Source organism: Mus caroli, chromosome 8, assembly GCF_900094665.2.
Source record: "Mus caroli chromosome 8, CAROLI_EIJ_v1.1, whole genome shotgun sequence".
Classification (NCBI taxonomy): domain Eukaryota; kingdom Metazoa; phylum Chordata; class Mammalia; order Rodentia; family Muridae; genus Mus; species Mus caroli.
The window spans coordinates 95,436,817-95,464,667 of record NC_034577.1 but is presented as its reverse complement, the minus strand read 5'-3'; the positions used below and the strand labels follow the sequence as shown (position 1 = coordinate 95,464,667).

Genomic DNA, 27,851 nt, shown 5'->3' with positions numbered 1-27,851 from the left:
CCTTGAGTTGGTGGCACTTTCTCATGTTGGGTGTTGGGTTTTTTTGTTGTTGTTGCTTTTTTGTTTTTTTGTAATTTGTCGGCAATGTGATCTCTGTGTAGAGACTGCATGAACTTACTAGATGGTATGGTCCCTACTCAAGGTCACTGACTGGTTAGTGTTCCGGGTACTGAAAGTTTCTGGCTGGCTGGTGTCCCGGGTACTGAAGGTCCCTGGTGAGGTGGAGCAGAGGCAACATACACCTGTGAATCCGAAGGTGAGGAAGCATCCAACATTTGAGGTCATGAAGTTGAGCGTCTGGACTCACGCCTGGACCCATCCCCGCTGGACTCAAGCCTGGTGGATGCAGGATTCATGGTGGGTTCCAAGCCTGATTATGTCAGGCTGGCCCTGCGCCTCTGGTTGGTTGGGTGGCCGCAGGGTGATGGCCCGCTGGGGAACTGGCTTCAATGGCTGCTGGCAGTCTATCCTGCGTGCACCTATTTTTTGATGGCTGCTGCCTAGCCTAGCAATCTGCTGTCCTTGTTGTGGGAAAAAGGCTCCATGCCTAGCTTGAAAACTCAAGTCCCAGCAACCACATGCTGCCAGCCTACCCAGAGAAACGGGGTTCTGGGGTTATTTGTGGGTATGTGTAGTGTCTATAGGGCATGGTGCAAAATCCATGAAAGCAGAGGCCATTCCACATCCCAGTCTATGACCACTGCAGTAAAACACCCCACAAGAGATGTCCAAATGTGCCTGGGGTTAAAATGAGGCACTACTTCATCTCCTCAGTGTGGAGCCAACCCAGGAGCTGTCCATGGTGGTGCATTTCCCCTCTTGCCTCAGCCAAAGTTGTCCCTCAAAAGCCGTTCACGGGGGCAGCACCACTTCTCTATTACCCCCTCACCCCCAGCAGTTCCACAGAGATGTCATCTCAGCAAAGCCAGCTCAGGCCAGATGCAGGGGGAAGGGGGTGAAAAATGCCACCAATCTCTGAACAAGAAAACCTATCAATTCCTGAGTACCCCAAGCTCATGACTTGAATCTGTCCAGAGAAGCTCTGCCCCCTCAGAAATCCTATATAAGCACTGCCCCTTCGTCCCAATCTGTGCTGCCCACTCAGGCAGCTATCCCTGGATCCACAGCTACACACCATGGGCCTCCCAATAAATCTCTTTCATGAGATTTTCTTCTTGGTGTGACACTCTCCTTGGAGGAGCCACAAAGGAAAAGCAATGAAGAGGAGGAGAGTGGCCGAGGGTCCTGAGTTCAGCTGGGGATCTATCTCCTCCCAGGGAGCTGGACGGCCTCTGCTGAGGTGGCTCCTTGTAGAGGTATGTGGTTCCTGAATTCCTGTGTCTCAGGATGCCTTTTCATTGGGACCTCTTTCCCAAAGATCTCTAGATTGGGTCAAGTTGAAACTAGCCATGAAACTAGCCGGCACTCACATGGAAAGGAGATCTGCAGAAAATATATGGATGTATAAAGAATTAGTTTAATAACTAGTAAAAAATAAGTATAAAATTATCCTCTGTCACCTATGACATCAGTAGACTTTTCCTTATAAGAGTGACGTGGATGAAACCGAAGTTTCTGGCACATAAGGGCACAGTCGGCAATAGTACATGTTACTGTCAGGAAACCAAACACCTGCAAACAGAGACACCATCATCAGTTTCTGGCAAGTAAATTCTCAGTCATCTGCTCAATGGATTCCTTTCCTTCCCGGGTAGGGAGCTTGCTCTCTGTGCTACCATCCAACACGAGAGTGGAAAGGGACATGAGATTTTCCCCCATAGCCACTCACAGTAAAGGACAAGACAACTGCAGTGAGCAGAACTCACTGCCCCTGAGGTGGAGTGCAAGTTGCCTCTTCATCTTGATTTGCACTGGCTTGTATGCTTGTATGCATGTGTGCATATGTGGATGTGTGCACACATGAGTTCTTTAAAGTCCTACTGACCAGATTTATCTATCACACACCCCCATCCCCCATTTCTCTCTCCAGTACTCAGCTCTTGCTTTTTCTACCACCAGACTAGTCTGGGGAAAGAGCTGGTGCTGGCAGCAGCTGGAGATCAAGTCCCGGGGACCATAGTTGGGATGCAACTTTTGTAGAAGTGGAGTGATAGGAATCTCCAGAGTGAGCTTTCAAAGGCTGGGCACACATCCGTGTAGGGCAGAGGAGTCGAGACAGGCCCGAGGAAAATGACACTGAGCTGAAGGGAAAGTGAGCAAACGCACTGCAGTTCCCCTGCCGGAGAAAAGTGGCTTCCCCTCTCCTCTGGGCTGGGCAGCACTCCACTAATGGCTTTTCTAGANCTGGCTGCACTCTCTTGACAGATCATTGCTGTTCTATGTTCTTTNGGGGAGAAAATAAAATCTCTGAAATTCAGTGTGTATTTTATAGTCAGAACTTGTCTCAAACCATATTAGCCCTATCCCCTCTGCTCAGTAGCCACATAGCCATGGGCCACTCTTCTGGGAAACGACTCCACGTTGACATCACTTAAGATATGAGTAAGTGGGAGAACAGAAAAGCACATGAATTGGAGTCCTGTGACTGGCTCATCTTTTAAAAGAGTAGANAGCCAGAACTGTCTTTAGAACAACTTGGGAGGTTGGTATTTCAGCATACCTCCTATCTAGAAAGCTTCCCTAGTCTCTCAGGAAGTTGCTTAGTGCCTACATGNGTTNAAGNCCAGGGTTCTGACAGNCATGGCAGAGCAAGGTCAGTTCTATGTGGCCCTTGCTAAGGGAGAACAAGAAAGTAGGAAGGAAGATGTTTCTAAGTCAGCACTCCAGATCAGAACTTAGGAAAGGCAGATGGCCAAACCTCAGGAGAAAAGCAGGTGGAGGTGGAGTGAGATCACTGTGGGCTTGCTCGTCGATCTAGGCTGACTTACTTCTCTCTAGGCAGTACTCAGAATAGCTCTTGGTTTGCAAGGCTTCCTACCATATCCCTTGCAGTAAGGGAATCTGTTATATTGCATCTGTAGAGTTATGGGAATCGTCTGTCTCACCTAACACTGCTATATGGATCCTTTCAAAAGGAGAACTATGAAATGATCATGCTTCCTTTCTTGTTTAACATCAGGTTTTTTAGAGCTAAGAGTGGTAGCCGATTTTAGCAGATTCTCTCTGTCAGCATGAAACCCTGTCTATTTATGCTAATCAGGGAATGTATTTGCTCACACAAAGTATAAAGCCAGTAGGCACTGTAGGCCAGTTCAGGATCACGTCAGATTTCCAAATTAATTTGCATTTTGATCCAGCTGGAAGAAACCTGGAGGACTTCTACTTACCCCTCCAAGGATTGTCTTTGTTGAGGTTTCTGGTATTAGAGCCAACACAGACACAATGAGCATGCATAATGCTGTTACCATTGAGTTGATAACATCCTAAGAACACAGAATGGAGAAGTCAGCTTGCTGTCAAAGACTGCGAGTACAGCTGAGAGCCTGGCAGAGCTCTGGGTAAGGAATTCCATGGGGTCTGTAGGGGATCAATTCCAACAAGTACTGCTTAAAAAGGAAAAATAAAAATATAAAAATAAAAAGCTGGGAGTAATTCCCTAAAAATATTTTTAAGCTGTTTTATTTAATTTTGCAGACATCAATGTCTTTTAGGAAAGTAAAATATTACAGTAAAATAATTCCTGTAATTGCTCTACGATCTACCTCGAGGGCCTCTTAGAAAACATGACTTTAATTATTTAAGCATTTATACATATGTTTCACTTAACATAGATACAGCTAGAGGGAGAAATCCTCTGGTTAGGAAAGATAGATAATTATGCAGAAGTTTTATAGAGAATTCCTTAGGAAGGTGGAATGCTTATTTTTTTAATAGGAAATATGATAAAAAAATTGCTGTCAAATTTGTTTCTAAGATGCCATTAATAAACATGAAGCCAGGCATGGTGGATCATAACTTTAATTCCAGCACACAGAAATTTGATGTCAGCCTGATCTACTTGGCGTCCCAGGTCAGCTAGTGCCACAAAGTGAGACCCCATTTTAAAACAAACACACAAACAAACAAACAGAAAACAAATCCTATGTCTCACCCTCAACTGAAAATAGCACACATTTAAACTGATCATTTCCAGGATAAGCCTTCTCTACATTTGTCATGCAGTAGCTTGCCAATTGTTATTTCTTCTAATCATTTCTCCAAAATGAAGCATTTTGACAAGAGCAAGTTACATTTCTTGCTTGATGTGGATTGCCCGAAATTAAATTGTCCTCAACATGCAATGGTCTATGGAGGCTTTCAATAAGCAGGCAGGGAGGAAGTAATGAAGACATAGTAGATTCCAAAAGAAAAGTAGTTAATTAAGAGGAAAGACGCTTGCTTTAAGGAAGGAAAAATATTGCAGTGGCGAATGAGACTGGATGTCTTGGGTAAACTCCCCTTGGCTGGATGCTTGGCTTCAGGGCAGCAAGCCCCACCCTAGCCAGCAGCCGCAATAGCTACAAGTTAGGCTGTAACTGGCTTGGTACAAAAGTACGATTCTAGGGAGTGCATAGAACCTCGGGGCTGGGGAGGGGGAGGATATGATATGCTTTATGTCTGAATACCTATGCTCACCACAGGAAGTTTAGAAGAGCGTGCTTGTTTCTTTTTGGGTTTTGAGCCAGGGTTTCAGGCTGTAGCCCAGGCTGGTCTGGTACTCATCCTGTAGCTCAAATGGATCCCCAGCCCCAAGGCCCCCTGCTTCAGTCTCCTGCATGCTGAGGTAGTAGGTGTGAGTCTGCACACCCAGCTTGAAACACTGTCTTTACATGGAAAACTAAAAATGCCTCCAGGCATGGTGGGATACTCTTTAACTTTGGCACTCAGGAGGCAGAGGCACACAGATCTCTGGGAGGTCCAGGGTATCCTGGTCTACATAGTGAGTTCTAGGACAGCCAGGGCTAGAGAGACCCTGTCAGAAAACAAAAATATAAAGAAATCCCCAAATTCCAAATATGCTATGCAGCAGGAAGCAACTTTAATGCCATGAAAGTGGAGATGTCATAGTCATTTTGAACCTCAAAGCCCTTCAATGCTAGCGAGAGCGCCTGATCACTCTCCTGCTTACTGGGCAGAGGCTCCAGTATTGCTACCTCCATCTGTAGAATTCCCATAGGAAATAGGAAATTAGAGCAGTGGTGGCCTCTTGGTTATAAGTTGTCTTCCCTTCATGCCTGGACTCACAGTCTTCCTAGTACTTGCTAGTCATGGCAAGCCACTCTGAAGAGAGCCTACTAGGGCCTTTCTATGATTACAGCCAGGGATGGGGGTGAGGTTTACATATTTTAGTACTTTTCTTTTTGTCTATGTGACAATTTTCACTATTCCTGTATTGTTTCAGTCGGTGACACTTGGGCTCCTTGGTTCCTTCCCTGCCTTTCTTGGCCGGTTCTCTTCACTTCCTACATTCTTTCTGAGCTCAGTACCAGCATCTCAGCTCTTGTTCTCCACCAAAGCTGGTGATGTTGTCAACATTTTCACTTGAAGATGCCACCGGGCTCTTTAGCCTATTCTCCTCCCTCAGTAGGTGGGTAAACACTCCTCCAAGGTCGGTATTTACCCTGGGGAAGCTGAGGCAGGATGAGTGAAAGTTGAAGGCCAGCCTGGGTTGCAGGGTGAGTTCATGGCCAATTTGGGCAACACAGTTGGCTCAAAGACTTTGTTTCAAAATTAACAGTAAAAAGAGGGCTGGAGATGTAGCTCAGTGTTTAACATGCAAGTGGCGGTAGAAAAACTCCCCAGTAGAGTATCCATGACAGTTGTGCAGAAAGCAGATGTTGCATCCAGTCATAAGTAGTAGGAACCTCATTAGAGAACTCCTGTCTCTCCGCCTATAGCTATAATCTTAGTCCATACCATTATCATTTTACAGCTGGATTATGACAACAGCCTAAATGATCTCTTTAAACTAAACCACTTCTAGCTTGGGCCTTCTTTTTACCTTGTAATATGTTATCATTTTGAGACAGGGTTCCCCTTCATCTCTCTGTGTAGCCAAGAATGACCTTCAACTTCTGATCTTCCTGCCTCCACCTCCTGAGATGCTGAGGATAGGTGTGTGCTCGCATGGTTGGCTTATGCTATTCAAGGGATCAAATCGAGGGATGTATTCATGTGTGGCAAGCATTCTTCCAACTGAATTACACACCTCCAGCCCGAAATGCTCATCACTTGCTTCCAATGATGGTTCCAGAAGGTTCCAGTTAAAAGCATGCTTCTGGTTTGAGAACAGCTCTGAAGTCTTCTCTCCTTAGTTAGCAGGTTGGGTATAAGCACTTCAGAATCCAAGAGGACACGACAAGTGCATTGGAGGAAGAGGGGGCAGCTTCCTGTTTAGCCAAAGAAGGGATGGAGAGTCGGGGGGCGCACAAGGCAGACCAGGGGAGACGAGGTTCTGGGATGTGACTTGGGAGAGAAGAGGTAAAAGCTAAGCTGTGTTTTGCTTTGCTTTGTTTTTTGGTTTTGTTTTTTCTAGAACTAACTTTGTAATCTCTTGCTGAAGGGCCACTTAGACCTCACCCGATAATTTCCGTTTGTCTGTTTGACAGCTGTGGTAGCCACTGGAACAGTTGATGGGGCAAGCATCCCCGATGGTGTGAGTGGGTCTCTTGACTAGTGTACCTGCTCTCGGGACTCTTTTCCTCCCGTTGAGTTGTCATGTCCAATTTCAATATGATAGTTTTTGCTTCCACTTATTATATTTATTTTGTCATGTTTGGCTGTTATCTCTTAGAAGTGTATTCTTTTTCTAATGAGAGACAGAAACGAAGTGAATCCAGAAGGAGGGGAGTTAGAGAAGAACTCGGAGCAGCAGAGGAAGGAGAAACTATAATCAGGATATATTGTATGAGAAAAGGATCTTTTTTTTTTTTTTCTTTTTTCTTTTTGGTTTTATGAGACAGGGTTTCTCTGTATAGCCCTGGCTGTCCTGGAACTCACTTTGTAGATCAGGCTGGCCTCAAACTCAGAAATCCGCCTGCCTCTGCCTCCCCAGTGCTGGGATTAAAGGCCACGCCTGGCTTATTTTTAATACAAGAAAAAAAAAGCAGAAAGAAGTGGGGGGCAAAAGTTAAAAACATGCTCTAATTTATTAACATGGTTCATGGCTCTATATCTGAATTTCTTCAGAACATTCATACTTAAGAGAATTCTTCAAACGGAAAGGTCAGCAACACCTACTGGTACATACAATAAAGAGAATTTATGTTCTGTGGGTATCCTGAATCCCTGAGAGCATTCCCCAAGCTTGGATTGATTAGCAGTGAGCAGAGATCACCTTAAAGATTTAAGAGATCCAAGTAGTTGACTAAGGTGTCTTCCTAAGGCAGGAAAGGTAGTTAAGGTTTAAGGTTGAAGTTCATTACTTACAAGCAAAGGCCAAAAGAAAGATCTCATTATCTTGTCAAGTCCACACGTGTATAAGACTAGGAAACAGAAAATAATGGTGACTTCAAACCCAGTGATGACGATATATGGTTCAGGGGCTTGTCCCACGATGAAAAAGATCATAGATGCCACAGTTACCACCTAGAAGAAGAAAACTAGGACTTAGTCATTGATCATACAATGGGTTTAGTTACTATGGGGAGGTTGGGTGCCTGTGTGGTACTGGGGATTGGATCCAGGGTCTCAGGTATCTGAGTGCTGTATCATGAGTTACACATATCCCTAGCCCCCAAATGAGGTCTAAAACCAATAAGATTTCTGTCATACATTGTAGACAGGAAAGGCATGGCTAACGTGAGTACTGAGTCCTGCTTGTGGTTTAGAGGACTAGGCGGCCTGTTCAAGTGCAGCTAATCACTGCACTGTGCTCTCAGGTCTGTCCCCTACAATTGTCTCCTCTCTCTCTCAGTCTGCCCTCCTCGGCCAGCTCATCTCTTCGTCTTCCTCTAAGACATCTAGGTTGTCTTCTGTAAAACACTCCTCCCAAAACCCTTTCCTTTCATCTCTTCCTCAGACAAATCCTATTCTGTTCTGCTTGTTTGTTGGTTTGTTTTCTGCTTCTTGCTGCTTCTCAAAAACATCTGCATCCTGGCTGCCTAGAATTCTTCATCATCTACTCTCTCATAATTCCTTAACTCTTAGTAATCTGCAATCTCCTATTGAACTTCAGTTGAATGTTGCCGTGAGGGGAAAGATAAAGGGGAGGGTGGGACTGGGAGAGGAGGAGGAGATGGATAGAAACATTGTCAGAAGAAAAAATAAACCTGTGTGCATTTTCATGTAAGTCCTCTTACTAAATACATTGCCATTAGAATTAAGGGATAGCTGAAGTCTGGAAACAACCTAAATGACACCCAGAAGTGAATGGATAAAGAGCACGTGATCAGAGCTGGGATGCAGCTCAATGATTGGTGTGAGAGGTCACTAACTTAGCACATGTGATGGCCTTTGTTAATCCCCAGAAACACATGGATGTGCACATGCATATATATATATATACCACATACATACATGTACACACCCACACACAAAAATATACATATACATATACAACAGCATGTACACACACACACACACACACATGCATACTCAAGTGCATACATGCACAAAGGGCAGGGGAACAAGTCTATCCACACAATGAAATGTTAGGAACAAAAAAATTTGCAGTATTAATATGGATATACTATTGACATATGACATCAATGACTCTCAAAATAATTATGATGGATGAAAGATGACAAGATGAGTATACATCATGCTATTTATAGAAAATTCTAGGAAATAAAAGGTCATCTGCAGTTACAGAAAAAGCTATATTTATACAAAAGAGAACTAAATTTTATAGAAAATATAGCTACAGAGAGCACATGAGTGGACCCCTGGGGCTAGAGTAGGCAGGAAGAAGGGGTTTGGGTGCCAATCATGTGCCACTTAACAAACAGATCCACTCTGGGAAATACGGTGAGTGATTTTGTCATGTAAGTTATCATAAAAATACAGATACTAAGATGGCACTGATATCACCAGGTGGCATCATTTCATGGGACTGCTGTTATATAAGCAATCAGCCCATACCTAAGAAAGTTTGCCAGGCATGGCTGTATTGATTACCCTGATTATGGTGATAATTTCACAGGTGTATATCTGTGTCCAGTTGATCCAATGACACACACACTGGACATGCAAGTATCTTTTCCATCAACTATGGTAACACAACCTGCTAAAATGTAAATTTGTTCACATCCTTCATCTATTTAAAATTCAAGTCTATATTTTCTCTATTATATAGTCCCCCTTTCACCATGTGTCTTGTATCTCAAAGTCAGCTACCATCTACTGTAGCAAAAATTCGCCTCTCAATTTTTCCATGAAAATTCCAGTGGTCACTTCCCAGGCCTCATTTACTTCTGTTCCCCCTGGTGTTTAATACAGCTGATCACAGCCTCAAGTTTCTTCACTTAGCACCCAGGACACCCTGACTCATCTTGTTCTACCTCCCTAACAACTCCTTCCCACTCTTTGCTTGTCCTCCCTGTCCTGCCTTTACGGCTCACAGACTGCTAGAGTTCACTTATCCCCTTGTATCTTCTATTTACATTTCTTTCTTCATGACCCCACTTGCCACTTGACTTTCAATATGACCATCTCTCACCCAAATCCAGCTCTATCCAGGGCTGACTCCCTCTTCAGTTGCACTACTCTCGGCTCTCACAGGTTTCTCTAATCGACTACTGCATTCAAAGCTGCCTGCTCCCCCCCCACCACACACTTGCTTCTTCTGCAGGGTTTCTGACACCAGTGTGTCGCACCTACACTTTTTCATATGTGTAGGCCCCCAAATTGCCAAATACCGGGACTAAAGGCAAGTACCACAGTGCCTGGTCAAAACACAAAAATGTTGAATGCTGTGTGTGACAGCTGACCTTTGATGGTTTAATGTGCACAAACTTTTGCTTCATGTATGAAATCACTAAAAACACTGTCTACTACCCCGCAGGTTCTTTTGGCAAGTATTCTTCTGGTTATATGTCTCGCTTCTGTGTCCTACCTTCATCCTATCACATATAGTACCCCTTTGCTTTCATGTTTGTGTCCTGGACTAAATGGAAGCATTCTATGAGGCAAGAACTTCTGTTCTGAGCCTGGCATAGAGGTGCATGCATTTACCTTGGGAGGCAGAGGCGGAGGCGGAGGCAGAGGCAGATCTCTGAGTTTGAAGCCAGCTTGATCTACAGAGTGAGTTCCAGGACAGCCAGGGTTACACAGAGAAACCTTGTCTCAACAAACAAACAAACCACAAAAAACAAGGGGCTGGAGAGATGGCTCAGTGGTTAAGAGCACTGACTGCTCTTCCAGAGGTCCTGAGTTCAATTCCCATCAGTGCTCACAACCATCTGTAATGGGATCTGATGCCCTCTTCTGGTGTGTCTGAAGACAGCTACAGTATACTCACATAAAATAACAATAACAAACAAAAACAAACAAAAAGCCAAAGCTGGACATGATAGAACACCCTAACTCTGCCTGTTATCCCTGTAATCCTACCGTTGGGGAGTTGGAGACTGTTTGCTGGTTAGCCAGCCTAACCTAATTGGCAAACCAATGAGAAACCCTGTCTCAAAAGCCAATGTGGGTGGCTCCTGAAGAGTCACATATTTTGGTGACTAAATATAAAAGTTTTATGATTCAGGGACTTCTGTCTTGGTAACTACATGGAAGAATTCTGTGAGTTAGGAGTCCACTTTTGTCTTGGTTGCTCTTTCTTCCAGCTACTAGCCCAGAGGTTGGAACACATTAGTCACATTGTGAATACAGCTTTGTGTCTCAGGTGTGCAGCACCCATGGTGGCCAGAAGAGGGCGTACCATCTCCTGGAGCTGGAGTTAAACAGTTGGCTTGGAGCTACTCAACATGGGTACCAGAATTTGAACACCTGTTCTCTGTCAGGGCAGTAGCTGTGGCACTGAGCCATTACCCAGCCTCTCACACTGAGCAGAGAAGTAATATCGGGGGCTGGAGATTTGACTCAGTGGTTAAGAGCATATATTGTTCTGGCAGAGGGCTTGGATTTGTTCTCCAGCACCCCATGGTGGTTTACAACCATCCATAACTCTGCTGCCAGGAGATCTGATGCCCTCTTTTGACTTTCGAAGGCACCAAACACTCGTGTGGTGCATATAAATACAGGCAGGCAAAACACTCTCACATAAACTGAATAGATCTAAAATAAATAAATAAAGCAAGCAAGCATCTGGGTGGTTGGGTGGTAGAGACAGATGAAATGCTTGTGAGTTTTTCAAGACCAGCCAAAGACATGCTATGCGAACCTGTTAAAACCCAAATGGGGCTGGAGAGACAGCTCAGTGGTTAAGAGCACTGACTGCTCTTCCAGAGGTCCTGAGTTCAATTTTTAGCAACCAGATGGTGGCTCACAACCATCTGTAATGGGATCTGATGCCCCCTTCTGGTGTGTCTGAAGACAGCTACAGTGTATTCACATAAATAAATCTTAAAAAACAAAAAAACAAAAAAACCCAAACAGAACAAGAAACAAGTTATATCAAACTTAAACTCCCCACCCCACCAACTATCTATCTCTTTCAATGTTCTGGAGCTAATGTAAAACTCCAGGCGGCCAGTCACCTTCTTGATTATAAGGCAAAGGTAATACTGTCTTCTCTGGCGGTCATTTAAATTTGTTGCCCCTTCAATATAATAAACTCTTCGTGTTAGGTGGAAACGTTACTCTTGGAACTTTTAACCATCTCATTTCAGCTCTCCAAAGTTTCTGAACGACTTAAATTTTCTTTGAGTTTTCTTACATTCCTTTTAATATGGTAGTTCAGTGAAAACCAGGGCTTTTAGGTATGGCTGAGGAGAAAGTTTTATAGTAGGTCTGAAGGAGGATACAGTCAGAGGTATCTGGAAGTGGTCAGATTGAATTGAGCCATGAGAGGAGAGGGCAGGGGAGAGAGGAAGAGGAAGAGAGGGGGACGGGGAGAGAGTCAAGAGGAACAGGAGAGGAGGGTGTGTGTTTGGGGTGGGGGTGGGGGACCAAGAGAGTCTGCAGAGAAGGCCAGTTTATATGGAAATGAGAAGCTGGGAGAAGGGAAATGAATCCCAGCCTCTGGGCTGGAGAGGTTTAGGGTAGGGGCGGGGTGAGAAGTTCTGGGAGGAGCTACAGGTACTGAGTGAACCCAGTCCCTGGCAGTTTGTACTTCTCTAACGAGCTAAAAAATTACCCTTTAATAATGATCTCCTTTCTCCAAAGTGCTGTCCAGAACAGACTGCAATGCCCCTGTTAGGACTGGATCCCTAATACGGGCAGTTTCCTCTTTGCTCTCGCTCTGGGTTGGATCCGCTCTAAGTTCCGTAACATCCAATGTCCGACTTACAGTAAAAGACCACCAACTTAAAAAAAAAAAAACTTAAAAAAATCTTTATGACTTTTGAGTGGTGAGACTATATAGCGCTTGGTCTGGTAGAGGTTATCACCAAGTTCGTAAAACAAGTGAAGGGCTTTCGGATAGACCCATGGGCGTATCCCTACATCATCTGAAGGAGGAAGCCACTCTACCCTATAGTTCTTCTCCGGTCGAACTGAGCCACAGAGCAATCAATGCCTTGCGTCTGGAAACCAGGTGGCCGAGCAAACGCTGCTCCAGGATTCCGAACCCAGTCTTCTCTACCCCGGAGCACTCCTGACCACCGACCGCCCTGCATTCCCGCCCTGGTCCTCACCAACCGCAGGAACTTCACAAAGCATTTCAGAGTGCAGCAGAAGGGCCGACGGTTTACGACCGGCTGTGGAGTCTCCATCTTGCCCACAGACCCAACAGTCACTCCTCTCTTTCAGGCCTTCTCGATTAATGGCTCTTTGCAGGACTCGCGCCACCAGCTCAACTGCCGGGGCTGGGCCTGCGGCACCGCGCTCAGCCAAGTCCGGGCGCGCGTGCGCACTAGCGCCCACTGGCTCCGCCTCTTTGACTCTTAAGTTCCTAACTCTTGCTGACACCTGTCTAGCCTAACCCAAGCCAGGTCCCCACCGTTGTTCGGCGCTGGAGCTTTCCTGTGGAGAAGCACTGTTGGAGTAGGCGAGAAAAACTCAAGAATGCCAGCCCAGCCTCCTCGCCAATTTGAGCATCTCAAATGCCACCTCCTTAGGATTTCCCTTGGTTACCTTGTCTAGTCATTCCTCAGCATTTTTTTTTTTTTTTTTTTTAGATCCCATCCAGATTACAAGTATATTATCCCCCAGGAAAACGTTGATTCACTGGTAGTAAGTTAGACTTAGGCAAGAGAAGTTCTGATGTTCTGTTAGTCTGATTGACCACGGATAATAAGAATGTATAGTTTTATTTAAAAATTGAAAGGCTACAAGAAAGGAATTTGGCCGTTTTCAGCACAGAAATTATTCCGAAGAGACAGACTTATCTGATATGAATATCACACAATGTGCACATGTAATAAAACATCCGATGGTATCTTGTAAATAAATAAAATTATGTATCAGTTAAAATAAAAAATATAAATTCTATAAAGCAAGGATCTGTCTGCTTCTCTGCTCGAAGGGTCCCCACGGTCTGGGGCACTCATCAATAACTATAGAATATATAGCCTGACCCTGTTAGTCTGTCCTTGTTCTCAGAACGTGCAAGCCTGTCTCTAGAGTACTTTTGCCTCCCAATGCTGCTAGTTGTCCCACAGTTTATAAAGTGCTCCAGTGTAGCCAGGACAAACCATCTTGGAGCATTTCATGATGATAGACACAGGGAGAATATGTCACTTCCATTATGTGAATCAAGTCTCATGATTTCTTTTGGAGAATAGGATAACCACCCGTCCTAGTTTGCTTCTCTGAGAGAAAACAAACACTGACCAAAAGCAACTTGGGGGAAGAAAGGGTTATTTGGCTTACAGGAGGGAAGACAAAGTAGGAACTCAAGGCTGGAACCTGAGGCAGAAGAAGCAGAAGCAGAAGAACTAAGAGTGTTTACCAGCTTCAGTTCTCTGGCTTGCTCATTCATAAAGATCTGCAGCTCACCTGCCCAGGGGCAGCATTGCCCATAGCGAGGAGGCAAAAAACAATAACAAAAACAAAACAAAACAAAACAAAACAAAAAACTCTCCATCAATTAGCAACAGGAATATGCTCCACAGACATGCGCACAGGCCAATCTGACACAGCCAGTTTCTCAATTTTCCTGAGGTGTTTTTAGTTTGTGTTGCCTTGATAAGAATTAACTAGCCCACAACCCCAGTCCATTTAGATCTCTTTGGATCCTGCCCATCTAAGATCTGTTCATTTGGCTGAATCTGATCAACAGTTACCAACAATCTCACCCCAAGACGCTCTCTCTCTCTCTCTCTCTCTCTCTCTCTCTCTCTCTCTCCCTCACACACACACACACACACACACACACACACAACTGTCGACTTTGAATTTGGAGATTTTATTTGCCTTTGCTAGGTGCCTAGCAAATAAACAGGAAGTCCTGGTAGGGTGATGGCTTTATGTTACAGATCCAAAAGAGTAAAACACAACCCTGAAAATGTCTTTCTTCTTCCTGCCCAAGATGACTGCCAGCATCTTGCCACCTGGAAGAAGTGGAAATCTTCTCTACACGCATTGTAACTGCCCATATACAGTCAAGGCGGCAACATCTGCTACCTGCTTTACAAGTGGGCCTTACATGCTTTTTTTTTCTTATCCCTTTTTTTGTTCATTCAGGGGTGATATTCGTTATGCTTTCCCGAGGGACATTAAAATCCGAACGTTGAAAATGTCAAAGACTGTGACATTTGGGAATAATGGCTTTCATGGCCTGTGTCCCTTACACTGGTTTTTGTGATGATGGGGATTAAACCTAGGAGGGCCCTTTGAAGCCCAAGGACAAGCTTGGAAAATGTCCCCAAGTTGACAAGGTCTACTTGTAGAGTATTTTCGAAGGAAAATACAGGACATCCTGAGTAGGCGGTGCGAGGTGTGGATGGAGCCGGCAACCAAGGAAGTAATCGGATATACTAAGCAGCCCCCGGCATTATTATGCCATCCATTCTCTAAATCTGCTTGGGTCAGGGCCATTCTGCGGTCTGTAAGCGGGGAAATCCTCACTTTGAATCTCTTCGGAGTAGCCTAGAAGGAGAAATACTAGCGGACCCCTTAAGAGGCGGGGCCGGACAAGGGGTGGGGCGGGGCTCCAGGACGCACCGGAAGGAAGTAGGACTTGCACATCAGCCAGGGGCTATGCTGCTGCGGTCGCTGCGTAGTTGGGCTGCCCGGTCGCTGCGTAGCGTGGGCCCGGGGAGCTCCGGGAGCCCCGGGAGCCTCGATTCCGGCGCCGGGCCGCTGTGGGCACCTCGCCGCGCCTGGCCTCCGGGTAACTAGTGCTTTTGTGCCACCTCGTAGGGGCCACACTGAACCCCGCCCCCTCACCTGCTAGTCCCCAGGAAGGGTCTGGAGACTGTGGGGCCCTAATGAACTGTCAGAATCGGCACTTGGTGGGGCCCAAACGCGGCTTCTCGGCCCATTTTTTTTTTTTTTTTAATTTTTATTTTTTTTTGTCAGATTCTTTAGGCTTGGGAGTGGCTAGTTGGGGCACGAGCTGTATTTAATCAGCTCTTAGTGGATGCAGGTGCCTGCGGACCTAGGGTGCCGGTTCAGGCTTCCGACTTTCTCCTCTTGCTGGCAGTGCGGATCTTTCTCTTCTGAAATGGAAGCCAGGTGACATAGCTTTCATTGGCCTCGGGCTGCTGCTGTCAGGTGGATTGGTAGTGTTGCCAGTCTTGGCCTAGACAGCCTGGGTCCCAACCCTTGGAATATCTCAGAGTGTAGGTTATCCCTGGATGCGCTGTGAAGATCCTAAGCACACAATCCAGGTGAAGCGGAAAGTAGAATGTACCACACATGGGCCTGGACCCAGCCTGCCACTGTACAGCGACACCTACGGACCGAACTGTAGAGGGTCCCAAGAATGGCAAACATTTTTTGTAAGCCAGGGAGCAAGCATACGCAATGACTGTGTGGTCATTTATCAGGTCAGCACAGAGCAGAGTGAATAATTGAAACATCGATTTCCTTTCCTTTTTTTAGATAAAGATAGAGAAAATGATAAGGAGAAAAAAGCAGTGGTAAGTTTCTCTTTGCATGCCTCCTCCAGCGTAATTTCTTCCGTTTTGTTTGGTTTTGTTTTTTGAAGCGGAGAACGAAAACAATGGTGCACACAGTGAAAAAACAAACCCAAGACGATATCCAGGGATACAATTACAAATCTCTCTTCCTTCTTGTGGCCCGGGTCCTCTCCCCAGATTCCATCACCGTTAGCCATTTCTTGTGTGTACAGGTGGGAGTGGGGCCTCGAGCCGCATTCAGGTAGTAAGTACTCTTGTTCAGGTGTTTGTGAACTGCCGAAGATGCTGACACTGAGCCATCTAAACGGCTTAAATTGCATCTGTTTGCTTCATTGCCGATTGCCCCGCCCAGATGTGGGGGAAAGTGTGCTTCTCACTTCCTTCTGCTGTCTAGTGGAGACCAGAGAATCCACGAGGGTCCTCAGGGTGGCCTCAGTCAGGAGGTGCTTGGTAGGCAGGCTCTGGGGGATGGGGCTGTGAGGTCAAAGGAAGTGCAGTTTGGACAGGTTTAAATGTTGCAGCAATATTTTGGTTACCACTAGCCCAAGGGTTCAGTTTCTTCCTTTGAGATCATCTCACCCCAGGCTGGCCTCAAACTTGTGACCCTTCTGCTTCAATCCCTCCTGAACACTGGGATTTCAGTTGTGTGTCACTCCCAGTGGTCAGGGCCCGTTTCTGTAAGGGAGCTGAAAGCCTGTAGCTCGAATGGCTGGGGGGAAGGCAGCTGGAGCACCTTGGTGCCTCTGGAGGGTGGAAGGTGTACCCCCTGTACTACTTCTGGGGGGGGGGAGTGGGGGTAGTCAGGAGAAAGACATATCCCTGGGAAGCAGGAGTGACAGACATCACAGGGAGAGGAGGCTTGGTTTTCAAGGCTGGAGAAATGGCTCAACAGTTAAGAGCTCTTGTTGATTTTACAGAAGATTCGGGTTTTTGTTCCTAGCACACACACAACAGCCCACAAACTGTTTAATTCCAATTCCAAAGGATCTGACCCCACCTCTGCTGGTCTTCATGGACACCAGGCATACACTGGAGCACAGACGTTCAAGCAGGCAAACCATTTATACATATAAAATACATCTAAAAAATTAGAGGAGGAAGGTGGTGGTGGCACAGGCCTTTGATCCCAGCACTCGGGAGGCAGGAGACCAGTCTGGTCTACAGAGGGATTTCTAGGACAGCCAGAGCTACACAAAGAAATCCTGTCTTAAAAAACCAAAATAAATAAATATGAATGAATGAATGAGAGAAAGAAAATATGGATGGCTAGTGACATAGAATTGTATTTGTAATTGTTGAGCTAAACTTGCCAAGTCTTGGACCTGTTCTGAATGCTGTCTGGATATGGTCTGATACACCCCTGGGTGCCCAGTAGCAGTTTGTAGAAAGTGGTAGTGTGGAGCCTGGTCTGATAGCAATTTAAGTTCATTTCTGTGTGGGAGGCGCTGGGCTGGAACCATAGGACTTGAGAACAAAGCCACTAGCATTGGGCACGGTAACTTGACAGAGGGGAGAGTAAAAAGGACACTGGTGAATCTAGAAAGCAGTTCGTGAGCCTGGGGCTTTGAGGAGGGAACTCAGGACTGTGCACAACCTTGGGAAGCTTCGATGCCCCCTGAGAGGTAGAGGAGAGGGGACTGTAGTTGTAAGAATGTAGAGAGAGCTGTAGTCTGGCTTTATAGTCTGTCCTTAGATAGTGGAGGCTTGGGAGTGTTCAGAGAAACTGGGCTAGATGCCAACGGCAGAGTCACCAAAGGACTTCACCATAAACTGTGTAATTTTTACTAGTTTATTTTAAGTTTTCGAGACAGGGTCTCACTGTCACCTTGTAGCCCTGTCTGAATTGGAAATCACAGAGATCCTCCTGCTTCCACCTCCCAAGTGCTGGCATTAGTGGGTGTGTCATGTAGCCTTTGAGGAGTAGAAATTGATTTGGCTCATGTTTCTGGAGGCTGGGAAGTTCAAGGTTGAAGGACTGATGTCTGCTGGAGGCTGTGTATGTGCTTCATCCCATGGAAGAGAAGAGAAGAGAAGAGAAGAGAAGAGAAGAGAAGAGAAGACCCACTCCACAGATCATGCCTTTTTTTTTAAATCAGGAACTCGTCCACTGATAACTGCCCTACCTCCTCAATACTACTCCTGAATGCACCTCCACAAGTCATTCTTTATGTATGACTTCTCTATTTGCATGTACACCTGCATGCCAGAAGAGGGCATCAGATCCCATTACAGATGGTTGTGAGCCACCATGTGGTTGCTGGGAATTGAACTCAGGACCTCTAGAAGAGCAGCCAGTGCTCTTAACCACTGAGCCATCTCTCTAACCCCCACAAGTCACTCTTGATAGCGGAGTTCACACAATCTCTCTTCAAGGTCTAATCTCTCAACACTGTTGTACCGGGGACTAAGTTTCCAGCTTGTGAACTTTAGGGGATGCATTCAGATCATAGCACTGCCATGCACTGTGGTCCGATTTGCCTTTCGGGGTGAGATGGTAGAGGATCGCAGCAGGAGACCCGTGGGGTAAGCTGAGAGGTACAGAGGAGTATAGAGGTCTCCCTCTAGGAGTAGGAGAAATGCTACTTGTTTGTCCTTGGTTTTCATTAAACATCCAAATTGATTGGCAGTTCTGTAGGGTTACGGGTGAACATTACTATTGTATTGCTCCTCCCCTGACAGGGTCTCAACTGTGTCCTGGCTGGCCTTGAACTCACAGAGACCACCTATACAACGAGAATGTTTAACTTCCTTTTTTTGATATATTAAATGTTACTTAAAAAGAAAGGTGTAGAGTTGGGTATGGTGGTACAGGCCTGTAATACCAGCATTGAGGAGACTGAGGTGAGAGGTTGGAGAATTTGAAGTTAGCCTGGGCAACAGCAAGACACTCACATTCTTTCCCCAACCCCTCATAAATAAAAGACTTATTTACTTTATTTATATGAGTATACTGTAACTATCTTCAGACAGAAGAGGACATCGAATCCAATTACAGATGGCAGATGGTTGTGAGCCACCATGTGGTTGCTGGGAATTGAACTCATGACCTGTGGAAGAGCAGCTAGTGCTCTTAACCGCTGAGCCATCTCTCCAGCCCACCTCTGTCTCTAAATAACTAAAAAGTGAAAATGAGAGTGGGTGGATTTCCGTCGGTAGTGTGTGTTTAGCAAGCATCAGGTAAGTTCCATTCCCAGCACCAGAGAAAGATGCTCACCCGTGTCAGTTACAGTGGCTGGAGATGGGACTCTGCTTCTGGGGGAGAGTGGGCTGAGCCTCGGCACAGACACAGAACTTTGGGCCAAGCTGCCTGCGTCCTACAGCAGCACAGCCTCCTATCTCTGTAATCTGTTACTTTCTTTGTTACCCTCACATTTACTGTGAACACTGTCGAGGCTGGGACCAGACTTTCCATATGATGTGCTAGGCTCATAGTAGGACTTCAAGCAATTGAAAGACTCAAATCTGAGAAAAGTCTAGGTGGGGAACTGTCAGAAGGCAATGGTGCTGCCTTTGCATTGAGCTTGTGGGTGATACGTATGTGATGACTTAAATTTCTATGGGCAGACAACCCTCATAAAACATTTTTAGACGTCAGGCAGAGGCTGGTGGGGATGGCTCAGTGGGTAAAATGCTTGTCGCATAAGCATGGGGACCCGAGTTTAGATCCCCAGCCCTTGCATGAAAAGCCACATGTGCCTGTCATCCCTGTGTGGGGAAGCAGAGACAGGAGAGTCCCAGGATAGCCTCAGCAGAGACAGGAGAGTCCCAGGCTAGCCCCCAAAATAAGGTTGTGCCGCAGACCCTCTGGGTCCCGTGCCTGCATAAAACAGTTCTCTAGAGAGGACGGCGGAGTGACAGACAGAAACAGACACGCAAGAGAGGTGTTGAATCTGAATGTAATTTTCTGGTCCAGCTTAGACTAATTATAATACAGCGAATATCATCAATAGTAAAACATAACAGATACGGTACATTGAAGTTTCCCAGGTGCAAAGGGAGTGACTGCAAAGTTTACGCTGGGGATCAGCATCCCTCCAGATGCAAGAGGAGTGACTTCAAAAGGACTATGTTTATCTTAGAGATTAGCACCTGCCTGGGTCGGACACTTTAGAGTTAATTGGGCTAGAGGGGTATTAACTCTTTCCTGGCCTCAGGAATAAAGTAGTGTCAAGGACTTTTAGGCCTTGTTAATTCTTATCTATGTCTGGAGAATTCCCATTTATCAGTATAGTAACTTAATTTGCTGTTGGCACGGAATATAGTCTGTAATAAGAATTTCTATCTCAGTGAGAATTCCAGTCTCTTTCTGCAGATAGCTGCTTAATTGGTTACTGAATAGGTTAAACTCCTTGTTGCTATCTGGATCTCAGAACACTGGGAGAAGGCTTTAGCTATGTTAGAATACAATCTTAAAAGGCATTACAATAAGGTAACAGAGTGCACGTGAATCCACACAACAGACTAGCGGTGAGTGGAGGATTGATATTATGATTTATAAAAATTAGGGGAGAAGAATGTCAGACTTCAGGAAGAGAGTTCCTTTTGAAACCCATTGCTTCATCGGTCAGTTTCCCAGCTTTCGCTATGTCAAACTGACTCAACCAAAGTACGTGACAAGGTTGAGAATGCTAGAGGGAGAATCCTGGAGTCTGTTTCTACATGCATACACATGAGTGCATATATGTATCCACACATGTATACTTACAAAAGAAGGATTTGGGCTGGGTGTCGTGGTGTATGCCTGTAATTACAAGTTCCAGGCCAGCTGGGTTACATAGTGAATCCTCATTAAAAAAGAAAAAAAAATTAGAAGCCTTCCTTTTCCAGGCTATTCCATTTTCCTCTTGTGTTCCGATTTAGATGTTGCTTGCTGTAGGATGAGGGGTGAGAAGAGGGTGGGATGCTGGCTGGGCACATTTGAAGTCTACACTTACCATCTCTTGAGGATTTCATGGTGTGCGGGTAGGGGGCAAGTGAACAGTCTGAACAGCAATGAGGTCCTTGTAGTGAACGAGAAAGAAATATCAGCTGCAGAGTGACGTCCAGCTTGAGCTCCTTCTGGGTGCTGTATTGGAGACCTCCAGACATGTTGTCTTCCCATGAAAGAAGATAGTCTTCAGGAAGGAGCTGCCACAAAAGGCCCAGTAGTGCCCCACAGGGCTGCTGCTTGCTCTTCACTATCTCCTTTGGGTTCATTTTTGTATTTACTCTGGGTTCTATCATATGAACTGGCAGGGACCTGGGATTGGAGGATGGCCTTGTATCTGTGGGAAGTGTCACTGTCCATTCTGGGCACTTGCTAAGTTCAGAACTGGAGGTCTTCGGTGCCAATCAATGGTATACTTGGTAGGGAGAGTTTTATATTGGCTGTGGTGAGGTGTGATAGGTGTTATGTGTGGAATGTGACAAGCACCACCTGTCATAAGAAGGAGCCTGTTGGGCCTGGGTGTAAACTTAACCCACCTGCCTGGTTTACTGCCTTGTCAAATCGCCACATATTGGTGGTAACTTCCGGCAGCAGGCTACTTGCTGTATGATAGGGTAGGCACTTTTCTGTGTGACCCAGAGGATGTGTAAGAAGGTTCTGAAGGAGCAACTTATCTTAGATTGAACTGTGTACCTGTCGTGATCTGCTGGAGCTAAAACCAAAATATCGACTGAGGGCTTCTCTGTACAAGTCAGCAGGTTGGATCCTAGACGGCATGCACGTGATTTTTAGTCTCAAAGCCATCGATAAAAGTCAGGTTAAGGAAATGGGACACTTTTATAGCTAACACACAACAGTGTGAAGGGTGGGTCTAGGGAAGGGCTCAGAACTTGACTGGGCAGACAAGTGGTGTGCAGTTTAGGTGACATAGGTGGCAGGGAGAAGGGTGTGTTGGTTTGGGCTGAGGATGTAGTCCAGTGGCAGATAGCTTGATTGGTGTGTATGAGGCTCATAGCTTGATTGGTGTGTATGAGGCTCTGGGTTTGACCCCTAGCTTATTGTTTAAAACAAGAACAAGAGGGACTGGGTCAGGTGTGGATGGATCACATGGGTTTGTCAGAGGGTTCGGCATGAGGGATGCTCTTACTGTGTGGGGGCCTTGGGGGATTCCTGAGGTAGGGTTTTAGCTTACCACTCAAAGTCCTGGCCTGAACTAAGAACCTGGCTATTCACCTGAGCCTAGTTCTGTCGTGTTCCCCGGGTGCTTTATCTCTATGCCTAATGTACATTTGTCTTCTGCCAGGTTTGTATTGAGGGCAATATTGCAAGTGGGAAGACGACATGCCTGGAGTTCTTCTCCAATACAACAGACGTCGAGGTAAGGCTCTTACAGTGGGGTTTGCAGGAACCTGAAACACCTCAGTGGAGTAAGTTACACTGGGCACAGAGACCCCTGTCCAGCAGAAGGCTGATGCTAGCTGCCAGTGAGTTCCACGCCTGATCCGGTGCCTTTAAAGCCTCGTGGAGTGAAGCAGGGGGAGCTCTGTAAGACAGCCCTGATGTTAACATGTCAACATGAAGTCAGTATTAAAGTAATGAATGGACTGTTCACATTATTGTTTGATACTCAATCCCTGGGGCCTGGAGTTCAGTTAGTGTTTACAGCTTTCTCAGTTTGGACTCTCAGATAATGCCCAAGGCATGATTTCTCAACTCTGGATTTTGTTTGACTATACCATGCTGCCAAGGCAGTATACATTCAGTCCAGTAGATCAGTAATGCACTTCAGCTCAGCCTCTTTTCAAGTGAGGAGGCCCATCTGTGGTCAAACTTCAAGGTCATCGTGGCTGCATGTGGCTTGTGGCCCCTGTATTCAGTGGTACATGTACAACACAGGTTCAGGGGGAGTGGAGAGAGGGAGCTCCCACCATTCCTGTCTGAGAAGGGAGCTTTCTGTGTGGGGGCTGCTGATGCAAACAGTATGGATCATCCTGAACAACTGCTTGCTTCTTGGGGAGCTGAGGTTTTGGAATGTGCCAGGCAGTGATAGCCTGTGTAGTTATGCAACCCCTGAGCTTCCAGGCCTCTGTCACCTTCCTTGGTAGACAGCACTTGACATGTGTTGTCACAACTTGTTGCTGGGAAAATTGAGTGTGTGACTCCATTGGGCAAGAATACTTGGGAGCTCTGGCCCGTCTCCCTCCAGGTACATCTCCTCTGCAGATTTGGTGCTGTGACCTCTCATGGCAGTTAATGTTGGCTGTCAGTGTCGGATGATGTCTCATGGATCATCAGCGACCTGCCTTGAGTGGTGACCCTCTGAACAGAACTTGAAAAGTGCTTATATCCTCACTGTAGACCTTGGGGCCAGTTAGCAACAGTAGCCACAGCAGGAGCTAAAATTATCCAAAGCACCGTGTTAAGTGTTTATGGCCTCTCTAATTGATTCCATGCTTATCTGCTTAACAACCCTCTGAGGTAAGCACTGTTATCTCTGCTGAGGTGAGGAAGCAAAGGATAACTGGCTTATAGAATTTATATGGTGTGATAGTTAATTTTAGGTGGCAGCTTGCCAGAATTAAAGACTGCAGCAGCCTCCCCCACTCAGTGTGGTTTCAGTTACCCGAGGTCAACCAGGATCTAAAGTATTAAGTAGAAACTCTGGGATGTATTTAAATGATGCATTGTTGTATGATGTACCCAAAGAGATCTCATCCCGTCCATGTAAGCCATCCTGCTGTCTAGCATAGGGAAAAAATAGCATGGCATGTGTTAGGCTTGTTGTACCTGAAGCTTCAGGCATCCACTGGGGATCTTGCAACATACCCCCAGGAACAAGGAGGCAGTCCTGTGCCTGGGGGGCTGACGAAGCATTACCTCTATACACGTTTAGAGGGTGTTTCTGGAGAAGACCAATATGTAAATTGGCAGCCTGGGACCCAAGCTGGAGACAACCTGTCATGACACAGAGGTCTTGGCCTCCATAATAGTAGAGCCAATCTTGCTAACGAATTTCATCTTGTATGTCAATTTCTGTGTTCATGCAATTGGATCTACCTCTGAGGAGAGTCCTCACCTATCAAGTAGTGTGTGTAGGGGCCAGGCCCAGCAAAGGCTGTGGAGCTTCAGGGATGCTTTCCATGTTTGTCTCCAAGCTGTGAAGAGCTTGGTTGGCTTCACCAAGCCTATTCCCCTCTAGACTGAGCCAGTTTGCAGTCAGTCACAGAAAGGACTTCCCCACCTAGAAGGAGCTGTGGCCGTTCAGAGGGTTCATCCCACCCTTGGTCTGTAGTGCTTGCCTGCCTGTATTCTAGATTTGGCATGCTGTCACACGTTTGCTCTCCTTCCAGGTGTTAATGGAGCCTGTGCTCAAGTGGAGAAATGTCCATGGCCATAACCCTCTGGTGAGTAGTTTGTCTCTTGCACAAATGCCAGCTACCCTGTGAGTGCCTAGGAGTGCGCAGCACAGCCAGTCTGTCCCCATTGTTCTAGCTCATTCAGAGGAAAGGGGAATGTCGAGCCAGGGATTTCTGAGGCCTGGGTGGGTTTGCACGAAGCCCAGGAACCTCCCGTCAGCTGTCTCTAAGGTTCCAAGTGGCTTGGCTTTCCTTGGCCCTTATTCCAGGTCAACAGGTTTCTCGATGAGCCTCTGATTTGGGTTTGGGCTTCACATTACCTAAGAATGGATCCCTGTGGTTTACTCTGAAGCTACCTATGTTCCTTGCCAAGGTGGGGCTAGAGAGCAAGGGACTGTAATGTGCATGAGCCTTCTCCCTCCTACACTCTGAAGGCTTTGTGCTGCCTGCTTGAACAAAGACTGATAGAAAGCAGATGCTACCAGAAGGGATGAAGAAAGGGACTGTGGTCCTTGGCTCCCATGCTATGGTATGGGGTGCTTAGTATTTCTCAGCTAAGAAAACTGGTCATGTAGGTTTAGCTGTGCCTCGCAGTGCTTTGGCAATACCACATGTGGAGTTCATTAGACTCAGGCCTACAGCAGACAGCACTGTGTCTGCTGGAACCCAGCTGCATTACGTAGGCTTTAGTATCCACTTGCTCACTCACTCAGGATTTATTACATACCTTCTATGTGGCCAACACTGCTCCACACTCTAGGACACTGAGCAATTTAATAAAGCCTCTGGTCTCCTGGCCCTAATATCCACTATGGAGATGAAAGAGACAGGTATTAGAATGTGGTGGTGGGTGACGAGAGCTGTGAGGAGAGCTACAGCAGGTGAAAGGATGCTAGTTAGATAAGACAGAAGCTTACAGTTTTAAAATAGGAATCGCACAGAGCTGTGACAGGAATCTCACTGTGTGCATGTGGAAGAAGATGGATTGTCAACCATCTTTTGGTAAAACAGATAACCCATTGCCCTTTATACTTTCTAGAAGCCAGAGAGAACTCAAGGCTTGATATCAAGTAAGACAAGGGTAGTTTTAGATGTCTGAGACTAAAGGAGGCACTTCACAGACCAGAAGTACAGTCTCAGAAGGTCGCATAACAAGTGTTATCCTTACCATCTCTTTATCATCATCGTCATCGTCACCATCAGCAGATATATTTCCACTCCTTTCTGCTGGTTGGAAACACAAGACTGATGCTTGTGTGACAGTTATTGGCTCACTACGCTGGCTCTGTGATGCAGAAAGTCGCCTGTTTCCTCAGTCATCCAGCTTCTGACTTTGCTGAGATTTTCTTTGACCCATAACTAGGAAAGCCTTTAGTTCTCAGTGCTGAGCACCGAGTGCAGAAGTGCAGAAAGGAAGCTGGCATCCTGTCACATGCCTGTGATCTTTCCACCCGTGAAAGATGAGGCAGGAAAACCCCAAGTTCCTGACCATTCTGGTTGTTTACTCACACACACACACACACACACACACACACACGTCTGTGTGCGTGCGCGCACGTGCATATGCACACATACACCCTAGAGAGAGAAGCAAAAGATTGCTAGAGAGCAGATGGCAGCAGGAAGTGCTTTTATCTGTAGGTGACAGAAGATTGAGGGCTGGCCTCTATCTTATCAGGGTAGGTAGGAGAATGCATCTCTATGAAGGCGACATTTGTCAGAAACCCACACGTGAGGGAGGGGGCACTGCAGGCACCTGGAGGAAAAGAGGCAGGTGCCAGGGCCCTGAGGTGGGGGCCTGCTTGGCATGCTTGCAGAACACTAAGGAAGCTTGTGTGCCTGGAAGCTGATTGGCCAGAGAAAGAAGGGTAAGAGACAAGCGGATGAAGGTGGGTTTCCAGGGCCTGTGGTTCAGATGGGGGTTTAGATTTGATTTGAACCCAATGCAAAGTCCCTAGACGGGAGATGTTAGCAAGCTCATTTTGGCTGCTGGATAGAGAACAGACCACAGGGAAACTTAAAGGCCAACTATGAGTGTCTGAGTGCCTTTTCCTCAGGCAGCACATCCTGGTCTGGCTGTTAGTGGGCTCTCTTATAGTTGTGTTCACATCTGTCTCTGTCCACCTACTCTGAGAGTCCTACAACTGTCCTGAGTACATCTCTGGCCTCAGCCCTGCCCCTGTGGTTTCCTGAAATGGCTTTCACGGATTTCTAGACCTGGGTCCTGCTTGCACTTGCCACTTGGACACAAAGTCCTTTGCTTTCCCCCTGCAGAGCCTCATGTACCATGATGCCAGCCGATGGGGCCTCACACTGCAGACGTACGTGCAGCTCACCATGCTGGACCAGCACACGCGCCCTCAGGTATGTTGAAGGTCTCACTTTCAACCTTGCAAACATCCTTCAGATTCATCTCACTAAATGTCCCTTTGGGCCTGTCAGCTGGGCAGGTCCCTCCTGCTCTCCAAAAGGGCGTTGTAGACGAAGGGAAAAATGATCCATGGAGGGTGTGAGCAACTTGCAGAAAGGTGATGTGCAGCCTCTTCCCTGTTGGCCAGAGAACTTTTCAGTTTCAGCAGGCAGTGCCTCCCCAACCCTAGCCTTTTGGGGCTCTGCTTCAGACACCCACGTTCCTGGCTCAGGGCTCCATTCACCAGACTGTGTCAGCGGGGCAGTTTTGCCAATGTGTTCCATATCCTAGTGAGTCTCCCTTCTCCTGTGAGAGGTACTGTGGGGCTGCTGGCAGCCCTGGGCCCCCACATGGCTGCCTTTACTGTCCTCTGTCCTCTAAACTTCAGGATGGCTCAGGTCAGGGTGGAGAGAGACACACAGTGAGTCTCATGGCAGATTTGGCTTCTGTTGTCCTGTTGTCCTCCCTCACAGTCTCTGTCCAGCAAAGATGGAAGGGACTCGTGAGAGGGCTGGGGCAAGTTCTTTAGGGCTTCCTGTACCTTCCTCCTCGCGTGAGAGTAAATCCCTTTTTCCATTCCTTTAGATGTCACCTGTACGGTTGATGGAAAGGTCAATTTACAGCGCAAGATACATTTTTGTAGAAAACCTGTATAGAAGGTACTGTAGCTTGTATAGCCCATCATTTATTAACTGATTTTGTGTATGTGTGTATGTGTATATATATATGTATATGTGTGTGTGTGTAGGTGTAGGTGGGTGTGGGCATGTAGGTGTGAGTGCATAGGTGTGGGTATGTAGGTGTGGGTGTGTAGGTGTGAGTACATAGGTGTGGGTATGTAGGTGTGGGTGTGTAGATGTGGGTGTGTAGGTGTGGGTGTGTAGATGTGGGTGTGTAGGTGTGGGTGTGTAGGTGTGGGTGTGTAGATGTGGGTGTGTAGGTGTGGGTGTGTAGATGTGGGTGTGTAGGTATGGGTGTGTAGATGTGGGTGTGTAGGCGTGGGTATGTAGATGTGGGTGTGTACGTGTGAGTACAGAGGTGTGGGTGTGTAGGTGTGGGTGTGTAGATGTGGGTGTGTAGGT

General features: G+C 46.4%; 2 protein-coding genes across 4 annotated transcripts in view; one reads left to right on the top strand and one right to left on the bottom strand.

The window, feature by feature from the left end:
- Window positions 1-1,307: 1,307 nt before the first annotated feature.
- On the bottom strand, window positions 1,308-12,911 carry LOC110300431 (chemokine-like factor). 2 transcript variants are annotated; one of them, XM_021170604.1, is made up of 4 exons: window positions 12,687-12,911; window positions 7,369-7,527; window positions 3,288-3,383; window positions 1,458-1,632 (listed from the first exon to the last, which is right to left on the bottom strand). In XM_021170604.1, exons 1-4 carry the CDS (start codon window positions 12,762-12,764, stop codon window positions 1,507-1,509), a joined length of 459 nt encoding a protein of 152 aa, XP_021026263.1. In that variant the 5' UTR covers window positions 12,765-12,911; the 3' UTR covers window positions 1,458-1,506. The 2 variants fall into 2 exon arrangements, with proteins under 2 accessions (XP_029336869.1, XP_021026263.1); XM_029481009.1 differs by lacking the exons at window positions 1,458-1,632; window positions 3,288-3,383 and adding an exon at window positions 1,308-1,443.
- Window positions 12,912-15,173: 2,262 nt separating this feature from the next.
- Window positions 15,174-27,851, top strand: part of Tk2 (thymidine kinase 2) — a 24,368-nt gene continuing 11,690 nt past the window's right edge. Inside the window, exons 1-6 of one of the 2 annotated variants that reach the window (XM_021169650.1) lie at window positions 15,174-15,325; window positions 16,039-16,076; window positions 22,307-22,381; window positions 24,354-24,407; window positions 26,634-26,723; window positions 27,355-27,428. In XM_021169650.1, the coding sequence (XP_021025309.1) occupies window positions 15,193-15,325; window positions 16,039-16,076; window positions 22,307-22,381; window positions 24,354-24,407; window positions 26,634-26,723; window positions 27,355-27,428 (464 nt within the window). In that variant the 5' untranslated portion in view covers window positions 15,174-15,192. The remainder of the gene's footprint in view (window positions 15,326-16,038; window positions 16,077-22,306; window positions 22,382-24,353; window positions 24,408-26,633; window positions 26,724-27,354; window positions 27,429-27,851) is intronic. The other variant, XM_021169652.2, reaches the window with a different exon arrangement.